Source organism: Coccinella septempunctata, chromosome 2 (genome assembly GCF_907165205.1).
Source record: "Coccinella septempunctata chromosome 2, icCocSept1.1, whole genome shotgun sequence".
NCBI lineage: Eukaryota > Metazoa > Arthropoda > Insecta > Coleoptera > Coccinellidae > Coccinella > Coccinella septempunctata.
In genome coordinates this window covers 3,128,588-3,150,056 of record NC_058190.1, presented here as the reverse complement: position 1 = coordinate 3,150,056, position 21,469 = coordinate 3,128,588, and the positions used below count along the sequence as shown (strand labels likewise).

At 34.8% G+C, this 21,469-nt stretch overlaps 1 protein-coding gene across 1 annotated transcript; it reads right to left on the bottom strand.

The window, feature by feature from the left end:
* Positions 1-702: 702 nt before the first annotated feature.
* Positions 703-20,017, bottom strand: LOC123308227 (dynein intermediate chain 2, ciliary). The gene is made up of 11 exons (XM_044890804.1): positions 19,884-20,017; positions 18,457-18,564; positions 16,431-16,635; positions 15,957-16,273; positions 6,145-6,436; positions 5,935-6,096; positions 5,553-5,803; positions 4,937-5,114; positions 2,538-2,766; positions 1,430-1,663; positions 703-942 (listed from the first exon to the last, which is right to left on the bottom strand). The coding sequence occupies exons 1-11, from the start codon at positions 19,929-19,931 to the stop codon at positions 762-764; spliced, it is 2,205 nt and encodes a 734-aa protein (XP_044746739.1). The 5' UTR covers positions 19,932-20,017; the 3' UTR covers positions 703-761.
* Positions 20,018-21,469: the final 1,452 nt, after the last annotated feature.

Sequence of the window (21,469 nt, the reverse complement as noted above, 5' to 3'; positions counted from 1 at the left end):
CAGATTAATCGATCAACACGTTTACAACACCGAGATTAACCATCTGTATGAAAGTCTGACACGCTCGAGTAAGGATTTTTTTTTTATTTTCAAAGGACCGCTGTGACCTTGCATCACGTCCAAATTGTCAGTCCCTTGAAAAGTAGCTTCCTTTAGGTCCAATTAACATATCCTCCAAAAATCTGATACGCTGGAATTTTTTTTGAACCATTTTCAACTCTCCCGTGCGGCCAGTTCCACTGCGCAAACTGTCAGATAAGCATGAATTCATTATCAGATACACGTAGGGCATATACAGTGTCTTAATCTGACACGCTCGGGTATGTACACCTGACAATTTTTTTTATATCTTTGAGACCCTGCAGACGCTTTCTGCTTCGCTGAAAGTGCATACATCATAAAACCTTTTTTTCTTTCTACCATCAAATCTTCAAAATCCACTAGGTCTCCACGACGATCGAGTAAATCCCGATTCAGCATCGTCGGCTCCACAATTATTACGTTTTCATCAAATTCTGTATTCACAAAATATCTTCCCGGGATCTAATATATTGCTTAGTGACGAAGAGAGCCGGACGAAAAGTAAGTCAGTACGAAAAGGGAATCAGTACGAAAAGTGAATCAGGACGAAAAGTACTCGCTTTCAAAATTACTCGACTTTTCGTTCCGAAATTAGTACATGAAATGCCATTTTTTGTTCAGGTCGACGAAAAAAATATATTTATATACATATTCAAAACAAGATGTGATATAAATCATTTTCAATCTTCTGTTCCAGCGGTATCTGGTGGAGGGGTTAGGGTAACAGGTTCTCTCACAAGTGCCAGCAATTTCTCTAACTTCATACATTGCAGAGTGAATTGGTCGAGGTATTGTTGTTTTTTTGGCGGCTTACACATTATTCTTAGATTGGGTGACAATTTCAGTGTTGTAACACATCCCCTGAAAATTTCAAAAATAATATTTATATGTAGGGTGTAAGACTAACTGCGAAGAAATTGACGGGTGCGGCTTCTTGTCCAAAAATCGAGGGCCTTTCAATTATTTCATTTTGAACAGTCCTCGCCAAGATACAGTTTCCTAAAGATGGCGTCTGTATTTCAACAGTGTATTCTTTACACTAAGCCAAGAGCTGATATAGTAGCTGAAAGCTTAGATGCAGATGCAGCACACTAGCATTTTGTGGCCTTTACTGAGCAGTATACAGGGCGTCAAGATACAAGCAATATCTCGGCTCTCAGACAGGATAGAAAGTATGCTTTCGAATGTCAGAAAAATATTGCTGTATTACTGAATATTATCTTCTCATTTCAGCTGTGACATCATAATCTATTGTCGTTCAACTTCAACACCCTGTATGTTGATGTCACAATGAAATGTGGTCCAGAAATGAATCTCTTTTTATACCTAAGTGTGGCCTGATACTCACTTGTCGTCACCCACTATTATTATCGGCAACTTATAATTGAACGCTAGCCTAGAAAGCTTATTTCTTCTCTTGGAGACAACGGCTTGTTCGCATATCGGCTTGTACTTGTTCACATTTATGTCGAAAACGAATACTTTCCCAATAGTAGTCACCGATGCGAAAACTGTCGAAGAATATGGCGCCCACTTCACATCCATCACTGCAGCACCGACATCGAAAACGAACAGAGGCTCTCTGAAAAAAAAAATTAAAATTTTTCAAAAAACCTTTTCGATTTCAGTCGAAAAAAGAGCCATTATTTCCAGATGAAACAATATTTTTGATTGAAATTTAAATAAGAGATAGTATCGAGTTGTTATTCAGTTATATTTTTCTCCTTCAGACTGTTTATTATTACAAAAAAATACACCAATATCATTTTTTCTTTTTTTCAGGCTTTTTTATGTCGGAAACTAATAGCTAATACTCGATAAAATTTGGAACAAAAACATGAATCAAGATACCTGTAACTCTCAGGGAGAGCGCCAACCAAAGTAGCGTAGTATTGACATGGCACATACATGACAAAGGAGATGCAAAATTTTCAATTATCGCACATCTGAGTGAAGTGACAATTTTCGTGAAATACATAGACATAGAGACATGGACTGAGCAATGCCAGCATGAAATTGGCTATTTATTAGAAAGAGAGAAAAGCTCGTCGGGACATTACCTTTCTCTTTTTTGTTCACATAGAGGTGAGTGTAGACCAATCAAAATTCTAGAAAAAGACAACTGTATTCCCGACAAGTTTTTCTCTCTGTCACTTTTTTTGACCGTATTTCATGCATAGATATAAAGGGAAGGCACAGTCCATGTCTCTATGTCTATGGTGAAATATGACATTCTCAGTTCATATCTGAAAATTATCCATCCCCTTTGTCATGTATGTGCCATGTCAGTGCTACGATACTTTGGTCATCGCTCCCACATAGATCTAATTGATTCATTTTTAATTCTCGAAATTCACGATGAACATTTAATATTTCGAAGAATGTAGACCATTGATCTGGAATCAGCTGATACTTACTGGAATAAATGAGATATATTCAGAAATTGTTCTACTCACTCTCTTCGGTGTTCCCAGATCTTGATTCTCCAGTCTGCACTGCAAGAAGCGAATATGGTATCGTTATATCTGTTGAAGTCGATTCTGTAAATGGGCATGTGATGTGCTTCGTACACGAACAGGTAGACGGAACTGTAGGCAGTGCTACATTCATATATCGATCCAGTTTCAGTGCCCACCAGGTATATCAACGGATCCTTTGGGTGGAATGCGACACAACAGGCGGATCCTGTTGATCAAAAGAAAAGGAGATCAATCAGATTCGAGTATTAAGCCTTGCAGCAAAATATGTTGCTATTTTTTCAGTAGGTATATTATCAGTTATCACAGAAATTTTTTTCATGAGAAGCAAATTTCAATTTATTGTTCGATATTATGTATGTTTTAGATTGTAGATTTGCGACCTTTAAATCTGTTGTACCCCGCATATAAGAGCTATCTCAGCAAACCAACATGTTACATGTATGCTGGTGCTACATAACATTACAAGAACATTCGAAACATAACTGCATAACTGTATAAATAAAGGTTCCATATACATAACATTCTCATTTCACATGATACATATCACACCCCAGGTGACCAGTAACATATCTGTTATGTTTACCTACTTGGGAGGTCTAATATGGAACTTTGTTATTTTTCTGTAACCATTACCTGTCTGATACAATATTTGAGATGTGCCTGTGTAAACCTTAGAATATAGAATAATATAGAATATATTCTATGTTCTAAGGTGTAAACATAGCAAAGGAACAATTAAAATTTTTTTTTACCTATGCCCACATAGTAGTGAACTGTTGATAAAGTTTTTTATGGAATGCATCGAAGTGCAAAGACCTGTTCTAATTTATATTGGCGAATAGTACTCAGCATGATGTGATATATTCTTTCTAGTGCTATTACTTTGTACACCAATCGTTTATCATCAATTTTTTTATCTGCAATTTAATTATGTTTTTGATCATGAGAACGTATGTGAGATGTTTTAGCATTTTCGTTTTAACAAGTTCTCAAGAACTACTGTTTTTCATATCACATAAGTACAACATATAGATCACATTCGGATCAAATATGTGCCTGATCCATATTTGAACTATTCATGCTCTCTTCAGAAAGGAGATATCTTTCTTCTTTGAAGCGAATATAGGAGCATAGCTTCCATATAACTGTTCTATATTTGTGCTCTGAATGCTACATTTAGGTTAAAAACAAGGAACACTAGATATGTTTCTGCCATATAACTGCTCTGTAGGGTCCTTTCGTTTGCATAAAAAGTGTAGCACTTTTCTACACTCGATTTGATTCACACCAGTGTAAAGGAAGTGTAGTTTATCTATTCAATCAGCAAACAAATACTAAAATCGAGTGTAGAAAAGTGCTACACTTTTTATGCAAACAAAAGGACCTAATGTGGTCATCTGGTTCACTAGTTGGGAAATGTGTGTGTGTCTCGTTTTGAAGAATCGATCGTTCCTCATCTTCTTCACAATATATATATGTCATTTAGTGACATTGTGACGTTAGTTTCCTCTTTTGTATGATCTCCTGTAATCTAGCTGCTGAAGGAATAAAAGTGATCATTTCGCAAAAAGCTTGAAATTGAAGCCTTTTGACCTTTCTGATGATATCCTTACATTAATGAGCAGGGTTCTCAGGGTACTTCTTGAAATTAGCGTTTTATTTATTTATTCACAAAGAAACACAAACGGGTAATCCAATACCCAAAACAGTTTGTTTGAAGAGTCGAGGTTTGCTCCTTACTTGTTCTCACTTTCGAGAGTGGACAACTGGGGTAAAGAAAAATCTATTTTTGCCACATTCACCCGCTTTTTTTCGCATTTTCACTGATGGGGATTAAATGCTATTTCATATTATAACAAAGTCCCCGACTCGAAGTTATTTTCGCGAACTTCTCAAGGGAATTGGACCTGATCACAAGCTCTGAACCCCACGTCTTTAAATAATATCGACCTCAACGTTTCAAGAAATGATTTTTCATGAGCAACACACTCGAAAATTAATAGGATTTTCAATAAATAATTCAGAAAGAGGAAATGAAAGGCAAAATTGAGTTCAAAATGCAGCAGGAAAAAGGCAATGGTTTATAGATCTGCGTATGAGTGATCAAGATCATCATTGTTTTCGATACTTGACAATTACTCTGTAATATCTAAAAAAATACAAACAAATATGAAATGCTGGATATGAAAGGATACATATATGTCCAGTCATATCCAAAAAACTCTCTATAATCTAAAATTACCTACTAGCGAAACTTTAAAACTGTGGCTGAACAGGAAGTTGACTTCTTTATATGTAGTATCAACTATCTTGGGAGTCCACCTTATACCTGAATGGAAATAAATTTGTTGCTATTTATAAGAGAAAATACCCACCTCTCATCCTCATCAGTGTACCGTCAGGTCCAGTAACTGGATCCATTGGCAAATACAGCGTGAACACTGTCGTATGAGCCAGGTCACTCTGCATTAAGACCCAATTATTGATCCTCCCATCAGAAGCGATCGAGAAGAAATTCAACTCACCATCTGGAAGATCTGGCGCCCATTTAACCTATCAAGGGAGAAAAAGCCAAATCAGTTTAATTTGACGTATGATTTATGCGATAGAGTTTCTAATATATCCTCTTCTCTTATACGAACTATACAAGGTTTCAATTCAAAGGTAGCTTGTATAAATAAAAAGCAAATCCTGAGCAAGAAAGTCACACAAAAAGTTTTAAGAGTTTTTCTTCACTTCATGGATAGAAACAGCTATATCCATAAGAATATGAGAGATGCTTCTTCAACATAAGGGTCCTGTGGTGATCCTCAGAGAAAAGGAGGACTGGACCTGGTCGGAAGAACATTGAGCAAGATTTTGAAAATTGTCAACTTCAATGTGGTAGAGTTTTTCATTTCAGTCAGCCGAAATTATTAGGAGATTCTTATATTATTGTGTACGATGAAGTTTCTTAAATTGTTACCTTATAACGTGACAGGACATGCTCACCTCCCACACAATGCCTCTATGTTTATTAGTCACGATATTGCTGGTGTAAACTGGTTCTTTACAAGTTTGCTGTATGTTGTAGACAAACACACTGCCATCTATCAAACCCACAGCCAACATATATGGAAACTTGGGATGGGAACTGACGCACATCGCAGCACAATGGGTTATGCAAATGTAGTCGGGAAAAGATGGATTCTTCAAGGTATACACGCATATCGCTCCTTCCTTAACTGGCTTGACGAAGTCAACTGAAAATTAATCAACTCGTCAGTGTCAGTGTAAAAGCTGTATTTCGACTCCTGTGTGTTTTTTTTTTGAGTTGAAATCATGAAAGGACATCTGGACCAGTTGCATTAACGGTGCCAACGTTCATACTTACGGTAACCAAAAGTTACAGCAAACAGATCGTAGTAATAGGGATTCCATTCTATTTCTGTCACCGTGTTCTTTCTAACTTTGTCGTAGGTAAATTTCCATAACGGCAACAATGTACCTTCTTCTTCGCGAAACTCATCTGCTGGATCTTCCCAATACCTATAATCTAAAAATTTTCAATGAATGCCTCCAATATATTCATCGTTCAACTGACCTTTAGCTATATCGTAAAATGTATTCTGGTTGATCATCCTCTCTAACACCTTCCAAGCTTCAGCGATACGCATCTTCACTGCCTCGCTTATCTGGGCTTTTCCGGGCTTCTTTTTAACCGGTTTTGGCTTGGTGGCTACGACAGCCTTCTCCTTATCCCTTCTCTCCTTTTCTAATTCTTTTTCCAGCTCTTGAGCCTCGTAGTCTTTCTGATAAGCATCGTATATCACCCATTGGAGAACAAGGCCAGAAAAATTAGCTCTAGGAGGTGGGATAGTCTGTATTTCTTGACTCTGAAAATTTTCCCTATAGAAACTACCAAATAAATCCAAAACTCTCCTTGAAAATACAATATAAATTTTGATTGCTAGCACAATTCGACATTTTGTTAAATGATTAAGACAACCGGCAGGCACAACAATGTTAAAAAAAGAGTTTTGTGGAATATTTACACGGTTGGCAAGAATTGCCATGCATTGCATGCATGGCAATAAAGTGGCTAAAGTGATAGGAGCGTCATCTGTGTTTCAAATGTGTTCTTAAGGCCATAAGACTGGTTTAAATATCAATTCGAGGGACATTTGCAGAAACATATGAAATATTTTGAGATTTCAGATGGCCATTTCGATCAAAGAGGTTTTGTATGTTTTGATTCTCGTATCACCTTTTGTTTATCAATCAAGCACGTTCTAGTTGCTGATTATTGAAATTTTTGTCTAATTTCTTGGCGATAACCTAGTGTATGGTGAAAAACTGTAGATTAAATAAAACGAATCTCACTGAGGAAAATGGAAATGTAAGTATTAAAACTGGTAACATGTGGCTATTGATTTTCATTTTCAGTGCTATAAAGTGGATAAAAATAAATAAATAAATATATAAGATTTTATTGATTTCGTTTTGGGTATCGAGTGTTGTTTGGAAAGTCAAAGTTTTATGGAACCTGCTGTGAGTGTTTTGTTGATTCATTAATCAATTTATATATTGTCGTGTTACTGTCGTGCTAATATGCAGGTCTTATTGTATACCTCAGTGAAGTTTTTTTAATTGAGGTTCTGAAAATTCTGTAAATAATGTAAAAATGTGTATGCTATGATGGTATATTGGATATCGGTTCATGTTAATTTCTGATATGAGGTGTAAAAATGCAACTAAGTTTATTGATTCAAAACAACATATTGAACAAAAATAACACCTTCGACGTATATAGCAGATCACCATATACTATTGTGTCGTAGTCAAAGTTCTATTCGTTGTCCATACTTTCAAAATTTTTGAATTTTTTATAAATTACAAATAAGAATATACCACATACGACAGCGTGTTTCATTGATATCGATTGATTGCAAACAATTTTCAGATGAAAACTAACATTCGAGCACAGAACAAAACCATACTTTTGTTTTGTCGCTCAGGATGTATGTTTGGTCTAAACAAAGTCGATATTAAAAATCCATACAAGGAATAGAATTCGAATTTCGCGCAACTTAATTATAAAACAGAGAACTGTTGTAAAACTGTTTTTCTGCATTGACAGTACGTTTTCAGCGCCATCTCATTGTCAAATGTGTTTTCACTGATCAAAATGTAGTAGGTTTTTAGTACTAAACTTATGAGGGCGTTTCCTATCTTTCTACCTTATATCTAATATTTGTGAACAATGGCTTGTCTTTTTCGTATCACTGAAAGTTTTTACGATTTCAATGGACTAGGTATATATACCGATGAGGTAGATGATGGCTCACTTGAAATAATACAAACACAATCAACTTTTGAATGGGGGTTATTATTAAGTGTTCAATCGAAAAAAAAGCGATCACTCCTAGACCAAAAACACCATGGCAAAGATTATAGAGGAGAAAGATGGGAAATAAAGCTACTAAAGTGATGCGAACGCCATCTGTGTTTAAAATGTGTTACTAAAAAACTAAAACTGGATGACACTACATTAATTTGAGTACTGAAGGCATTTCTAATAACGAGGGTGATACTCCACCAAGATTTTTGACGCAGAGATGATATTCCTTCCAATGCAATTGAAAAACAAGTTATGTACCTATGATTATTTATTTTTTTTCTTCAGTCATCATCAAGTCTTGGAAATGAGTTTGGATGAAGGCTTCATTATTCACTTTTTTTCTCGTTTTCTGCTCTGTTTCTTTGTTTCAGATATTATTTCGAAATGGAAGGAGGATGAAGAATTTTTTATGTCAATGGAAAGGAAGCCCTTCAGTATTAAAAGCTTATTCTGTAAACAAATTTGTCATCACTACACTACTCACGGGTAGACAGGGTTTTTTTACTGAGGTTTTTTCCCTAAGCTCTTGTATCATACTCCGAATTGTATGGTGCCACGTTACACTAACCTTTGCTAAAACTCATACATCTGCTATATTGTTTGATAACTAAAAATGTATTGCTGACATTCAAAAGAATATATATATATATATATTGTTACGAGACCGTTTCCCACAAGAAGTACGGAATTGCATCGAAACCCGAAACCCAGGATTCCTGGAAGACGACACAAGGCGTGACCACCGATTGTGACTCTTTTCCGTTTTCATAATTCGAATAATAAATAGTCAGTTGATGTCTAGCGTTAGATAGATTCACTTGCTTGTTCCTTGTACAAATAAAAACGATATCCTTTCTATCGAGTTGTCCTTTAATTATAATTGGCAACCCTAAAAAGAAATAAGTTCTTTTTAAAAATAGACATTTGGATACGTTATTCATAACTGGCGCTGCGAACAGGATATCGCAACGGGGTTTTAGTGAAAAGAAAAAAACTAAAATCAGTTTCCATAAGTGAATACGGACTCGTCCGGCCAGGCTGTTCGAAGAGTGTTCGAGGAACTCCCGGTGACTATCAAGTCTTTATGCGGTATCACCAAGAAACTACATCGAACCAGCAGAGAATCAATTTTACCCACTTCATCCAGAAGGAAGACCATCAACTCGATCCACTTCGATTAAGAAGAAGGAACTACACACTCTAGGATGCATATCTTGGTGATGTAAGTCCATCAATCTCTTTCCTTAAACCCAGAATCCCAAAGTTCAAATGACAGATACCGATTCTTCAGGCGTACTAGAAGTTATCGCTGAAGATTCAGAATTATTAGAATTAGGAACAAACTTTTTGAATAACCAATCAGAATTAGAAACAAATTTTTCGAACAATCAATCAATTAGAAATAGAAGATTCCAACCATATCCTTCAAGAAGAAATTTTGAAAACCTCGAAATGAATAACCAAACTTCTTCTAACCCACCTGTAGTTGACGCAATGTCAAGACAAGATATACAATTGCTTTTGAACTCAATACCTGAATTTTCTCCAAGTCAAAATTTATCAATATTTATCAATGAAATAGACAACCTTTTTATACATCTCCAAGGAAGGTTAACTCCAGATCTTACTTACGCCTTGAATTTCACAATAAGATCAAAAATTAAAGGAGAAGCGAGAGATTTCATTTCTTTTCAAAATGCTACGGATTGGATGACTATCAGACGATCATTATTGCAAAGATACGGAGATCAACGAAATGAAGACCTATTGATTTCTGCATTAACACAATCCGTTCAGAAAAAGAACGAAAATTATTTCGAATTTTACAGTAGAATTTCAAAGAACTTGAATGACCTTTTACAATACCTAACACTCAATACACAAGATCCAAATTACTTGCTCTACAAAAAACAAGATGTAGAAAAATTAGCCCTCAAAACTTTCCAAATTGGACTCTTAGAACCATATCGGTCATATTTAAGCAATTTCGAATCTAAAACTCTTGAAGAATGTATAAACAGATGCAAATTTTACGATAATAGAAAGCAAGAGTGGAAATATTGTGAATTCTTAAGAAAAACTCAGGATAGTGATAAAAAACCAATTTATCGGCAACAAAATAGTAGTTCTAATAGAGAGAATCTATTTGTTACTCAAAAACCTACTTTCAGTCAGCAAAATTATAATAATACCCCTACTTTCAGTCAGCAAAATTATAATAATACTCCTGCACGAATTCCTAATGAAAAAGGATTTCCATACCCCATTAATCAACCGATTACTAATAATCCAAAATTTCCAACAAATCGACAAGTTTTCGGGACAAAACCAGGATCAAGTTTTCATAAGATTCAACCAAAGTCTACGCCCATGTCTATTAGCACAAGAAATACTTTCAAACAACCGGTAACACCCATGTCTATCTCCACCAGAAGAACGGGAATTCAACAGAAACCCAATTTCATCTCAGAAGAACTATTTAATGTTCAATCGGAGAATTGTAATTCAGACGAAAATATGACAGAATATTTCCCGGAAAATGCGGAAAATGAATTCGTTAACCCTCAAGAAGAGTTTGAAGAAAATTATGAAGATGAAAATTTTCAGTCATGTGCCCTAGAAACAAACAATACTTAGACTTGAATTGTGTTAAGATTAAGTCAAAATTGCCCTATATTTACCTCCCAGAAGTAAATTTAAGAATTCTTATTGATTCAGGTGCAACAAATTCAGTAATTAATAAAAAACCAGCTTATGAAAAATTTTTCAATTTCCTTTTCAAAGAACCATTCAGTGTTTCTGGCTTAGGAAATACTATTGAATCAGATGACAATTTACATATCCCCATTTTATACGAATTAGGGATCTATGAAAACATTCACTTACATGTAGTTGATTGGCATAAAAAATTCGACGCATTATTAGGAACTTCCGATTTACAAAGACTAGGAGCAAAAATCGATTATCAAACACACACTTTAGAAATTAACGGCTTAAAAATCCCTTTCAATCTCGAATATTCCAATTCCAAAATTAAACCTAGAAAATTCACTGCGAAAAATCATGTCAAAATACCAGTTACTATCGAAAATGGCGATGTTATTATACCAGAGCTGAACTTCAAAGAATTTTCAACCCCAGAATGTATTGCCCACGCGAAAGACGGATTATGTTGTATACCAATCCCTCAACCAATAAAAAGTACCGAAATAAATTTCTCAGAAAGAATACCTGTTCAATCTTTATTCGAAGCGGAAATATCAGAACCAACCGCGGAAAATCGAAATTTTAAATTTTCCAAACATATAAGAACTGAACACATGAATTCGGAAGAAAAGAGAGAAATCCTAAAACTTTGCAGTAAATTCAGAAATATTTTTTATAATGAAAATTGTGATCTTTCATTCAGTAACACAGTCAAACACAAAATCAGAACAAAAGATGAAGAACCCGTTTACGTGAAGTCCTTCAGACACCCTCATAGTATGAAAGGAATTATCCAAGAACAGATACAAAAATTGCTTGATGATAAAATTATACGACCATCAATTTCACCCTATAGTGCCCCCGTATGGATCGTCAATAAAAAAAAAGACGCATCCGGCGAAAAAAAGTATCGAATGGTAATCGACTATCGTCGTTTGAATGAAAAAACGGTAGAAGACAAGTATCCCCTACCCCGAATTGAAGAAATCTTAGACAATTTAGGAAAAAGTTGTTATTTTTCAACATTGGACATGGCCAAAGCATTCCACCAAATTGAAATGGACCCAGATTCCATAGAAAAAACGGCCTTCACAGTAAACAACGGACACTATGAATACGTACGTATGCCCTACGGCTTGAAAAACGGACCAAGTACTTTTCAAAGAGTCATGGATGATGTATTCAAAAAGTATCTCCACATATTTTGTTTTGTGTACATGGACGATATTGTAATATTTTCCAAATCTTTACAAGAACACATCTATCATTTAAAATTAATTTTCCAAAGACTAAAAGAATTCAATCTCAAAATCGAACTAAATAAATGCGAATTTTTAAGTAAAAATGTTGAATTTTTGGGACATGTAATAACTCCCGACGGAATAGCACCGAATCCTTCCAAACTGAAAGCGATCGAAAACTACCCAATACCTCGGAATACGAAAGAAATAAAATCATTCTTAGGATTGATAGGTTACTATCGCCGATTCATCAAAAATTTTGCTCATATCGTTTCACCAATGACAAAGTGCTTGAAAAAAGGCGCAAAGGTAAAACCTGAAGATCCAGATTACGTATCATCATTTCAGTTGTGTAAAGAACTAAATTCAGAAAATAATCAAAATATCCTCAACAATTCCGAAAATCGAAACGAAGATAACGATTCCGGTAATACTATTCATTCAACCCAAGACGACAACGGGAAAGCAATACCCATTACAGATTCCCCAGTCAATATTTACCCAAATAGAATAATTCTTAATATCGGAGAACAGTACAATTTAAAATACACGAAACCTTTTGGAAAAAATACGTATAATGTTACTATCAAACTGAATTCTATAGAAAATGATTTGACTACACTTTTCAGAGAAGTTTTCAGACCCACTGAAACCTACGGAATTTTTTTCAGAGACAAAAATTTAAGACTTCCTTTTATTCGATTTTGTAAAGAATCTTTCAACTACTCAGTTAAACTCTACATAAGTAACCTGTATTTATTAGATGTAGAACGAGAAGAAAATCAAAACGAAATAATCTCAGAATATCATGACAAAAATCATAACGGAATATCAGAAACTTTTAACCAACTCTCTAAGAAGTATTATTGGCCTAAAATGAAAAATAAAATTACCTCGTTCATAAATAAATGTGAGCTCTGTCTTCGTTCAAAATACGAGAGACAACCTTATAAACTAAAATTTTCAGGACCACTTCTGGCAAAACGACCTTTTGAAGTTATACACATAGACACATTCTCATTCCAAAACTCAAAATTTTTAACGATTATTGACTTATTTTCTAAATATGCCCAATCTTAAGTAGTAAAGGATGGCACTGCCCTTACTATTCTGAATAAACTACGTCACTACTTTTCACATCATAACATACCTCAGAAAATCGTATGTGATGAAGGAAAAGAATTCCATAATAAAACCTTCATAGAATTTTGCAAATTGAATAAAATTGATTTACATTTCACAACAGTAAATAATCCAAGTTCTAATTCCCCAATTGAGAGATTTCACTCTACAATCTTGGAAAAATTAAGAATTTTAAAATTGAAGAACCCTAACGAAAACCCTTCAAATTTAATGATCTCAGCTACACTTATTTACAATCAATCAATTCATTCAGCCACCGGCTACTCACCATTCTATTTACTTTATGGTCCTTATGACAAACTGCCTGAATTCGACCTCAATATGACGGTTTACGAACAATACAACGAAAAAAGAAAACAAGAAATTTTACCATTTTTAGATCAAGTTTACGAGAAAAATAAGGAAAAATCTCAAAAGAAATTAGATAAATTAAATGAAAACCGAAATGACCCTCCAAACTTGAAACAAAAAGAAGTTTTTGTAGAAAGAGGAAGACCTAGAAAAACTGATCCTCCTTTCGAAAAAATCATTGTTGAACAACAGCAACAAAATAAAATCAGCGGTTTAACCGAAAAATCTCGAGAAACTACCGCAAATATTAATAAAGTCAAGAAATTAAGGAAAAACGTTTTCTCTTTTCAGAATTCCAATAATGCTGATGCAGACCCAAACCAACCAGGCCCTTCAGGTCACCAAAATAATCAATAACGGATACTTCGAAGAAAACTTGCGTAATGCAAAAATTTTAGATCACTATCACAAATTTCTTTTCTTGATTGACATCTCTTATTTAAGAAACAGTTACAAACAGCTAAGAAACAGTTTTAATAAATTACATGAACATGATACTTTAAGTACATCCACTCATGAAATATGTCTTGAATTTCAAACAAATCTCAATCAAGTTGAACAAATTTTGAATAAATTTAGTGGCAACTACAAAGTTAAGAGAGGTTTGGTGAATTTCATTGGAAAAGGTATAAAATTTATCACTGGAAATTTAGACGATGATGACTTGAATACCATAAATGAAAATTTAGAACGACTTCATCAAAATACAAATAATGAAATTGAAAGAATTGATAAATTAACATCATTTGCCAATCACTTGTCTAAAAGATATTCAGAAGATGTGGCTTTGTTAAATGAAAATATTTTGAAAACTCAGTCATTATTTGACAAAATAAAATCTAATGAAGAATTCACGATTAGGACACAAAATCTTATATTTCAATCGAAAGTATTACTCAACTATCTACTTATGATAGAAAGAACAATAAGTTTTGCAATATTTGAAATACCGAACCTAGAACTTTTCAAAGTTGAAGAACTCCATTCTATTGAACAATATCTTGAGAAAATTTATAAACCACAAGAGCTTTCATCAATTAATAATGCTCATCTTTACAAATTATTAGAATTTTCAAAAATATCTGTCATAGGAACAGACAAATCCTTAACATTCCTATTAAAAATCCCTATTCTTAAGCAATTCATTGCAAATTACTCCCAAGTGTACCCAGTACCCAATCATCAAGATATTGCGATAATACCACCAAAGAAGTATTTGATTAAGATCAAAAATGAGGAATATTGGACCGACGAAGCCTGCCGATCAATAAGCAACTCCTTAGTACTCTGTCTTCAAGCGCCAACAAAAGAAGCCTGTACCCTGACAAAGCCTCAACTGTGCCAAACTTCTTTGTCAATAAACAACTTTAAGATTACCCACGTACTGAAAAACAAACAATTGTTGACCATCTTCAAGAAAACCCAAGAAGTAATAGAAGATTGTCATGGAATCATAATGAAGAAATCCATTCAAGGAGCCAATTTGCTCAGTTCCGACTGCAAAATCATAATTGAAAATTCTATATTCGACAACACAGTACCAATTTACAATATCACATTCAGAAACATTTCAAAAATTACATTGAAATTCAACCACAAAATCGAATTCCATTTGAAACATTTGAGAGAGCCAACCTCCATTATTCAAGAAGCTGAGAAACTCCGAGATGAACCCATGTATCTACATCCGGTCATTCACATGACACATTATGCCCTAAGTGGAATATTACTTTGTCTCATGGTTCTAGGAATAATTGCTATCTTGTTAAACAAAACGAGAATTCAAGAGCTCCTGTTCAGTCCCAGGAAAATCATCCACCTAGAGATGAGCAACGTTCAAGGCCTTGGTACTGATAACGAGGACGTTCCAGTCTAAGGGGGGAAGTGTTACGAGACCGTTTCCCACAAGAAGTACGGAATTGCATCGAAACCCGAAATCCAGGATTCCTGGAAGACGACACAAGGCGTGACCACCGATTGTGACTCTTTTCCGTTTTCATAATTCGAATAATAAATAGTCAGTTGATGTCTAGCGTTAGATAGATTCACTTGCTTGTTCCTTGTACAAATAAAAACGATATCCTTTCTATCGAGTTGTCCTTTAATTATAATTGGCAACCCTAAAAAGAAATAAGTTCTTTTTAAAAATAGACATTTGGATACGTTATTCATAACTATATATATAAAACACAAAATTTTAAACAGTTTTTCTGTATTATTAAAACGATTTCAGCGCCATCTTATTGTCAAATGTGACAAATACAGGTCAAAATGTAGATGAGGGCGTTTCCTATCTTTCTGTTTTATAATCTTTGAACCATGATATGTAGTCAAACAAAGTCAAAATGGAAGATGAAAATGGTAGTATGTATGAAGCACAACACGAGATAAAGAAGTGTTGTGCAAGTAAAGGTTTACTTTAGGTGAGTGGATCATTATATCCTAGATCGTGGAAGTGGTTGAATACTTTTCGTTGATCATTTCAAAAATAATGACTTGATCGTCGGCGAATAAAATTCAATCAGTAATTCGCACAGTATTTGTGAAATTTGTGTCATCAAAGTATATACTCACTCTGACAGGAAGATTGTACGTGAGTGATGCCCTTTCACAGAAGTTAAACTGATTAGTCAATTTCTTCTTTCTTCCTTTGGGAGCTTCTGCGGCTGGCTTTTCTGCCATTTCAACATCATCCTCATCCCCTTCTCCATGCTCTTCCTCCTCCACTTCTTTCGGGGGAGGTGCGGCTTCTTCCTCCTCCTCGTCACCTTCAGGTTTTTCTTCAACTGGTGCTTCTTCCTCTTTAACTTCTTCATGAATTTCTTCAGGAATGGCCTCTTCAATCTCTTCTTCCTCAATACCTTCCCTTGCTTGCGCTCGATACTCTTCAGCTACAAATTAGACAACACCATGACACAATCTCAAAATTTAGTGCCTGTGTACAGATACTTGTTTTGCCTTCCTCATTTCACATATTTAAATGATACTTCTAGGGGAACCATTTCAATGATATTTCGAAAATTTTTAAGGCTTATTTTACGAACTTACGATCGTAGCCCATTTCAATAAGTTGGTTGGTAGCTTCATCAGTGTCGATATGGATTTGTGAACCTTCCAATCTGTATGCTACAACCAGATTGGTCGGTAGGGGAACATCAATGAATTTTCCTTCTTTGTAACTGAATTCGACCAAACCGTCGGGTTTTTGAGGATTGGTCGTGACCAACACTCTAGCCAATATCTCTTTGAGTTCCTGAAATGAAAAATAAAATGTTATTCTTCACTGGCGATTTCAATATTGAATTGATGAAACCAATACTTTATGAAAATCTGCAATTAACCTAAAATCTGAGTTATGTTACATAATTTTCACTAGAATGAATTATTTGACCATAAGACATAACATATGTCGATCTCTGTAATTTCAAAACCATCAGAAGTGTATTACCTCTAAACAAACTCAGCCACAACATTATATCCTGAAAATGCACTAGCCTTGTTATCTTGCAGTTTACGGAGATTAGAAAAACAGTTTTGTTATTGGAAGAACAGATTAGTTTATTCCGATTCAAAAAAAAATTGTTATAAATATTTTATGGTGGTAGCAAATTTGGAGTACGAAATTAGAGTACTGTACAAGTGTACGGCACTACAAGCTTCAACTGGACGCATCGGAAGGATGAATATTAATGAAAACAACAATTCCTGAGGAATTTTTGTTCCAATAATGTGGGTTAGTCATGAACGCAAATTTGGAGGCTTCAGACAGGTAATTCAGCCAAGAATATTCAGTTCATATCGCTTTGAATTTCATACAAAAACCATGTTGAATTTAGATTATGTGTTGAATATACAGCATTCATTTTTGCAGTAAAGATTTTTCCTATGACTCAAAATGAAACATTGTGTATTTCCTGCATAAAATATACGAGGATTGCTATCTAGTTGGCCTAGACCATTTCCATGCATAAAAAATATATTGCGTTACCATACAACGAACAATAAATCTTTAGAAGTGTCAGTGTGAAGTTTGAGGTGAAAAAAGTAAACCAGAGTTAAGCAATAAATTAAAAGAGAGAAGATGTCCACCGAAATTGTGAAAATCGAAAAATTTGAGTATCGAGCCACCCTCAAGTAGCTGTATTTAAAAGTGTTAAGAGGTAAGCAGATTTACGAAGATATGCTCAATACCCTTGGTGATCAATGTCTTTCGTATGCGACCGTGAAAAATTGGACTGCAAGCTTCAAAAGAGGTAATTTTTCCATTGAAGATGATGACCGATCAGAAAGGCCTGTTTCTGTGTCAGTCACCGAATATGTCGATGCAGTTCATCACATGATTTTATCAGACCATCGAATTGGGCTAAAACGGATATCTGATGCACTGAATATTTCATACGAACGCGTTCATCATATAGTTCACGTCAATTTGGACACGAGAAAAATTGCTTCAAAATCCCCAAATGTTTGAATGTTGACCAAAAGCGTGCAAGGGTAGAAGCATCGCGTTCGATCTGTGCTCGATTTGAAAACCATGTAAACTCCTTAAACCGAATTGTTATATCGATGAGTCTTGAGTACATTTCTATGATCCAGAAACAAAGCAACAATCGATGGAATGGTGACACTCTGGTTCTCCAAGACCTAAGAAGTTTCGTGTACAAAAATCTGCTGGAAAAGTTCTTGCTTCAGTTGCCATGGAATAATCATAATTGATTTTTTGCATAAGGGTAGAAGAGTACAAAAAAAAGTTTAAAAGTTCGTGAATTTTCTTTCGACGAGTAGGTAATAAAAGCTGTGGAGGTTTGGTTTGCAGAACAGGAAGAAATATCTTTTTGAAAAGTCTAGAGACGTTACAGGGTCGCTGCAATAAACATATCCAATTGAGAGGAGAATATGTTGAGTAATGAAATATTTTTACATTGAAATTTTGTTTGGTTCTGTAGTATGCTAAGACTTTTTCAATATATCCTCGTAGATACCTACTTTAATCAAAGTCAATTTTTACTTTTCGAAGAATACGACAAAAAACTTTAGAGAAACTCCCTCTGTCGTATCCTTAAACTATACTCACTGCCTCCGGTAATTCCAATTGATCTTTTGGTTTCAACAACTGCTTGGCTTTCCTCCATTCATCAAAATCTGATGTATCTCCTTCGACAGGCTTTGTTGGCGCCTTTCTCTAGTAGTAAGAAGAAAATGAAAAAATTAAGCGATATATATTCTTTCGATAAGAAGCATAACAATTTTTAACATCAAACAATAATTATAGCATGTATATAAGACACAGATTTAGCAAAGCTTAGGTTGTATTGTACACGGTACCATACAATTTGGCGTATGATACAAGAGCTCAGGGAAAAACCACTCTAAGAAATTTTTTTCTCCCTGTCTCGTCACTGTAGTGCATTGTAAGAAATGAAACTGTCTACGAAATAAGCTAAAATCCTTTCCTAAAAGAAAAAGACAATCCGGGGAGTCGTTTTCTAGTTACCTGAAAAGAGTATCTGAAATAGAACAAAGAAAAAAGACGACAAATTTTAGAAATAATAAAATTAAGTTCTCATATGTCAGATTGAACTCAAATTCACAACCCAATTCGAGAAAGATTCGGAAATTGCATGTATAGCCTTAAAACCATCCTGAAATTTATAAATGGGACAATGATAAACCAGATGATTTATGGTTTCTTCTGATTCCCTGCATTCACAACTAGGGCTTTCAACTGAATTTATTCTGAAAAGAATAATATTGCAACACCATAATTTTCTGGGAAGATGAAAACCGAAAATTCATTCGAAGGATCACTAACTAATTCTTGGTTGAAAAAAGTACACGTATGCACGGATGACATGCATTGAAAAGACGATTTTATTAAACAGATTTGATGGTGGATGAGTGAGTCTTAGAGGTGATAATAATGCTGCAAAATTTCATTTCTTTTTCTGTCCCGAGAAAAAAATTGAATGAATTCATAATCAAGAAGTTATCTTTGATGCAAAGTAACTCTTCGACGAAGCGTTTCAGGATATGCCTCCATGAGAAACCTTCTTCTTATTTTGAGGTTCTGAAACTATACTTATATCGAAATTTTTCCCTATTAATACTGGAAGATCTTGTTTATACAAACTCATGTTGAGTGACATGAACGAAAACAAAGTTGGTACTAATAATACAGAATGGAAAAAAAAGTCCAATGGAAACTGAAAAACACTTCGAAAGTTGTGATTCTTCTTCAATAAATAACACGAGATCAATTCAGCAGATACTAAAGACATACAACTGGAGTACGGATTGAACAACAATTTGAAAAAATATACGACAAATGTCCTTGAACATGAAAAATTGCAGAAAATGATTTAAAGTTGAAAGAACGAATCGGTAGAAAAATCAGTTGTTGATTTGGAGGATCAAACCCATTTTTTTGTTATAAAATACTGGAGTGATTTTCCAGTCAATAAAAAAAGGGTGAATTCTAGTTTTTCTCCAAAGGGTACATACCGCAGCAACTTTTTGATTAGATTGTTTTTTATTAACTCCAGGAGCCATCACGAAGGGATTATTATCTCCACAATTATTTCACAGAGCAGGAATCTCCTTATTGCCTTCTGCTCGATGTCTTCAGATATCGATCAAACAACTGTCACAAATGACAACATGGACATAGATAAAATAATTACTATCGGTCTATGAACGTGGGGATGCATAAAAACTTGGAACATGTATTTATGTTCCAAGCATAAAAATGTTTAGCTTGTATCACTGCAATGTTTTTCCAACTTGAATCTGATGATCTATACAGGATGTTTCACGAGTGATTGGCCATAAGCTACTGGTGAATAAGGGTCATCTAGGACTCTCAGAAAAGTTGATTTTTTTTACACAAAGGCCGTTAGTTTAGAAGATATAAGGTGATTCAAGGATATCCGCCACAATTTTCAATATCTATAACATGAGAATAAGTGGTCCGATTTCAATGAAATTTTGTTGGCTTGTTGACTACTAAGTACTCTTCAACATGGCAGATGCAATTTTTAGATTATCAGGAATATCTTCAGAATATTGGGAATTATCTTTTGAATATCAATATCTGTGTTTTCTGGATTGTTACGTGTGTGAGGTGATAGTTAAAGAAAACGATGAGAATGTTACTATGAAATCTCTTGATTTGAGAGCCCTCTTGGCTCCAACATTGCTTGGGTGTATTAAGAAAAAGAATGGTGGAAAACATGACCTGTTTTAGAGCCATGATACCGTCAAACTCCATGTTTCTTTATGAAAATCTCATATGAGGAAGTAAAATGTGGATGAAAACGCAGAGAGCTGTTGCCAGTGGAGTTAATTGGTCAAAATTTGAGAATCTGTATAACGAAAAGAGTTAGTCCGAAATACATACGTCTGGTCCCATTTGACGCAAAAGTTCAAGGTCTACAACATTCATAGTGAGCATTCAATCGATTCAATCGAATTTTACAGAGCTGGTCCTGAATTTAGGGTTTCGCTGCTAGGCAAGTTGATGAGGACATCCAATCAACTCATCATGCTGAAAATTGAATAGAATATATCGACTGGATCCGAAGTTATGGCTTGTGGAAAATATGGACTTTATGAATAAAGCCCCCTATCTACGAGGATGTATTGATATCTAGTTAGCCTAGACCAGTTCCATGCATAAAAAAAATATTGCGTTACCATAGTAACGAACAATAACTCATTAGAAGAGTCAGTGTGAAGTTTGAGGTCAAAAAAGTAAACCAGAGTTACGCAATAAATTAAAAGAAAAGGATCTCCAACGAAATTGTGAAAATCGAAAAATTGGAGTATCGAGCCATCGTTAAGTACCTGTATTTGAAAGGGTTAAGAGGTGAGCAGATTTACGAAGATATGCTTAATACCCTCGGTGATCAATGTCCTTCGCATGCGAACGTGAAAAATTGGACTGCAAGCTTCAAATGAGGTGAATTTTCCATTGAAGATGATGATCGATCGGGAAGGCCAGTTTCTGTGTCAGTCCCCGAAAATATTGATGCAGTTCATGACATGATTTTATCAGACCCTCGAATTGGGCTAAAACAGATATCTGAAGC

Bases quoted from the DNA above. Each gene is read 5' to 3' on its own strand.
- LOC123308227 (XM_044890804.1), bottom strand. From the start codon at position 19,931: ATGGCTCCTGGAGTTAATAAAAAACAATCTAATCAAAAAGTTGCTGCG. The intron at 6,437-15,956 runs GTGAGTATATAC...GAAAATTTTCAG, and splicing joins CGTACAATCTTCCTGTCAGA to AGTCAAGAAATACAGACTAT. The intron at 5,804-5,934 runs GTAAGTATGAAC...ATTAATTTTCAG, and splicing joins TGCTGTAACTTTTGGTTACC to TTGACTTCGTCAAGCCAGTT.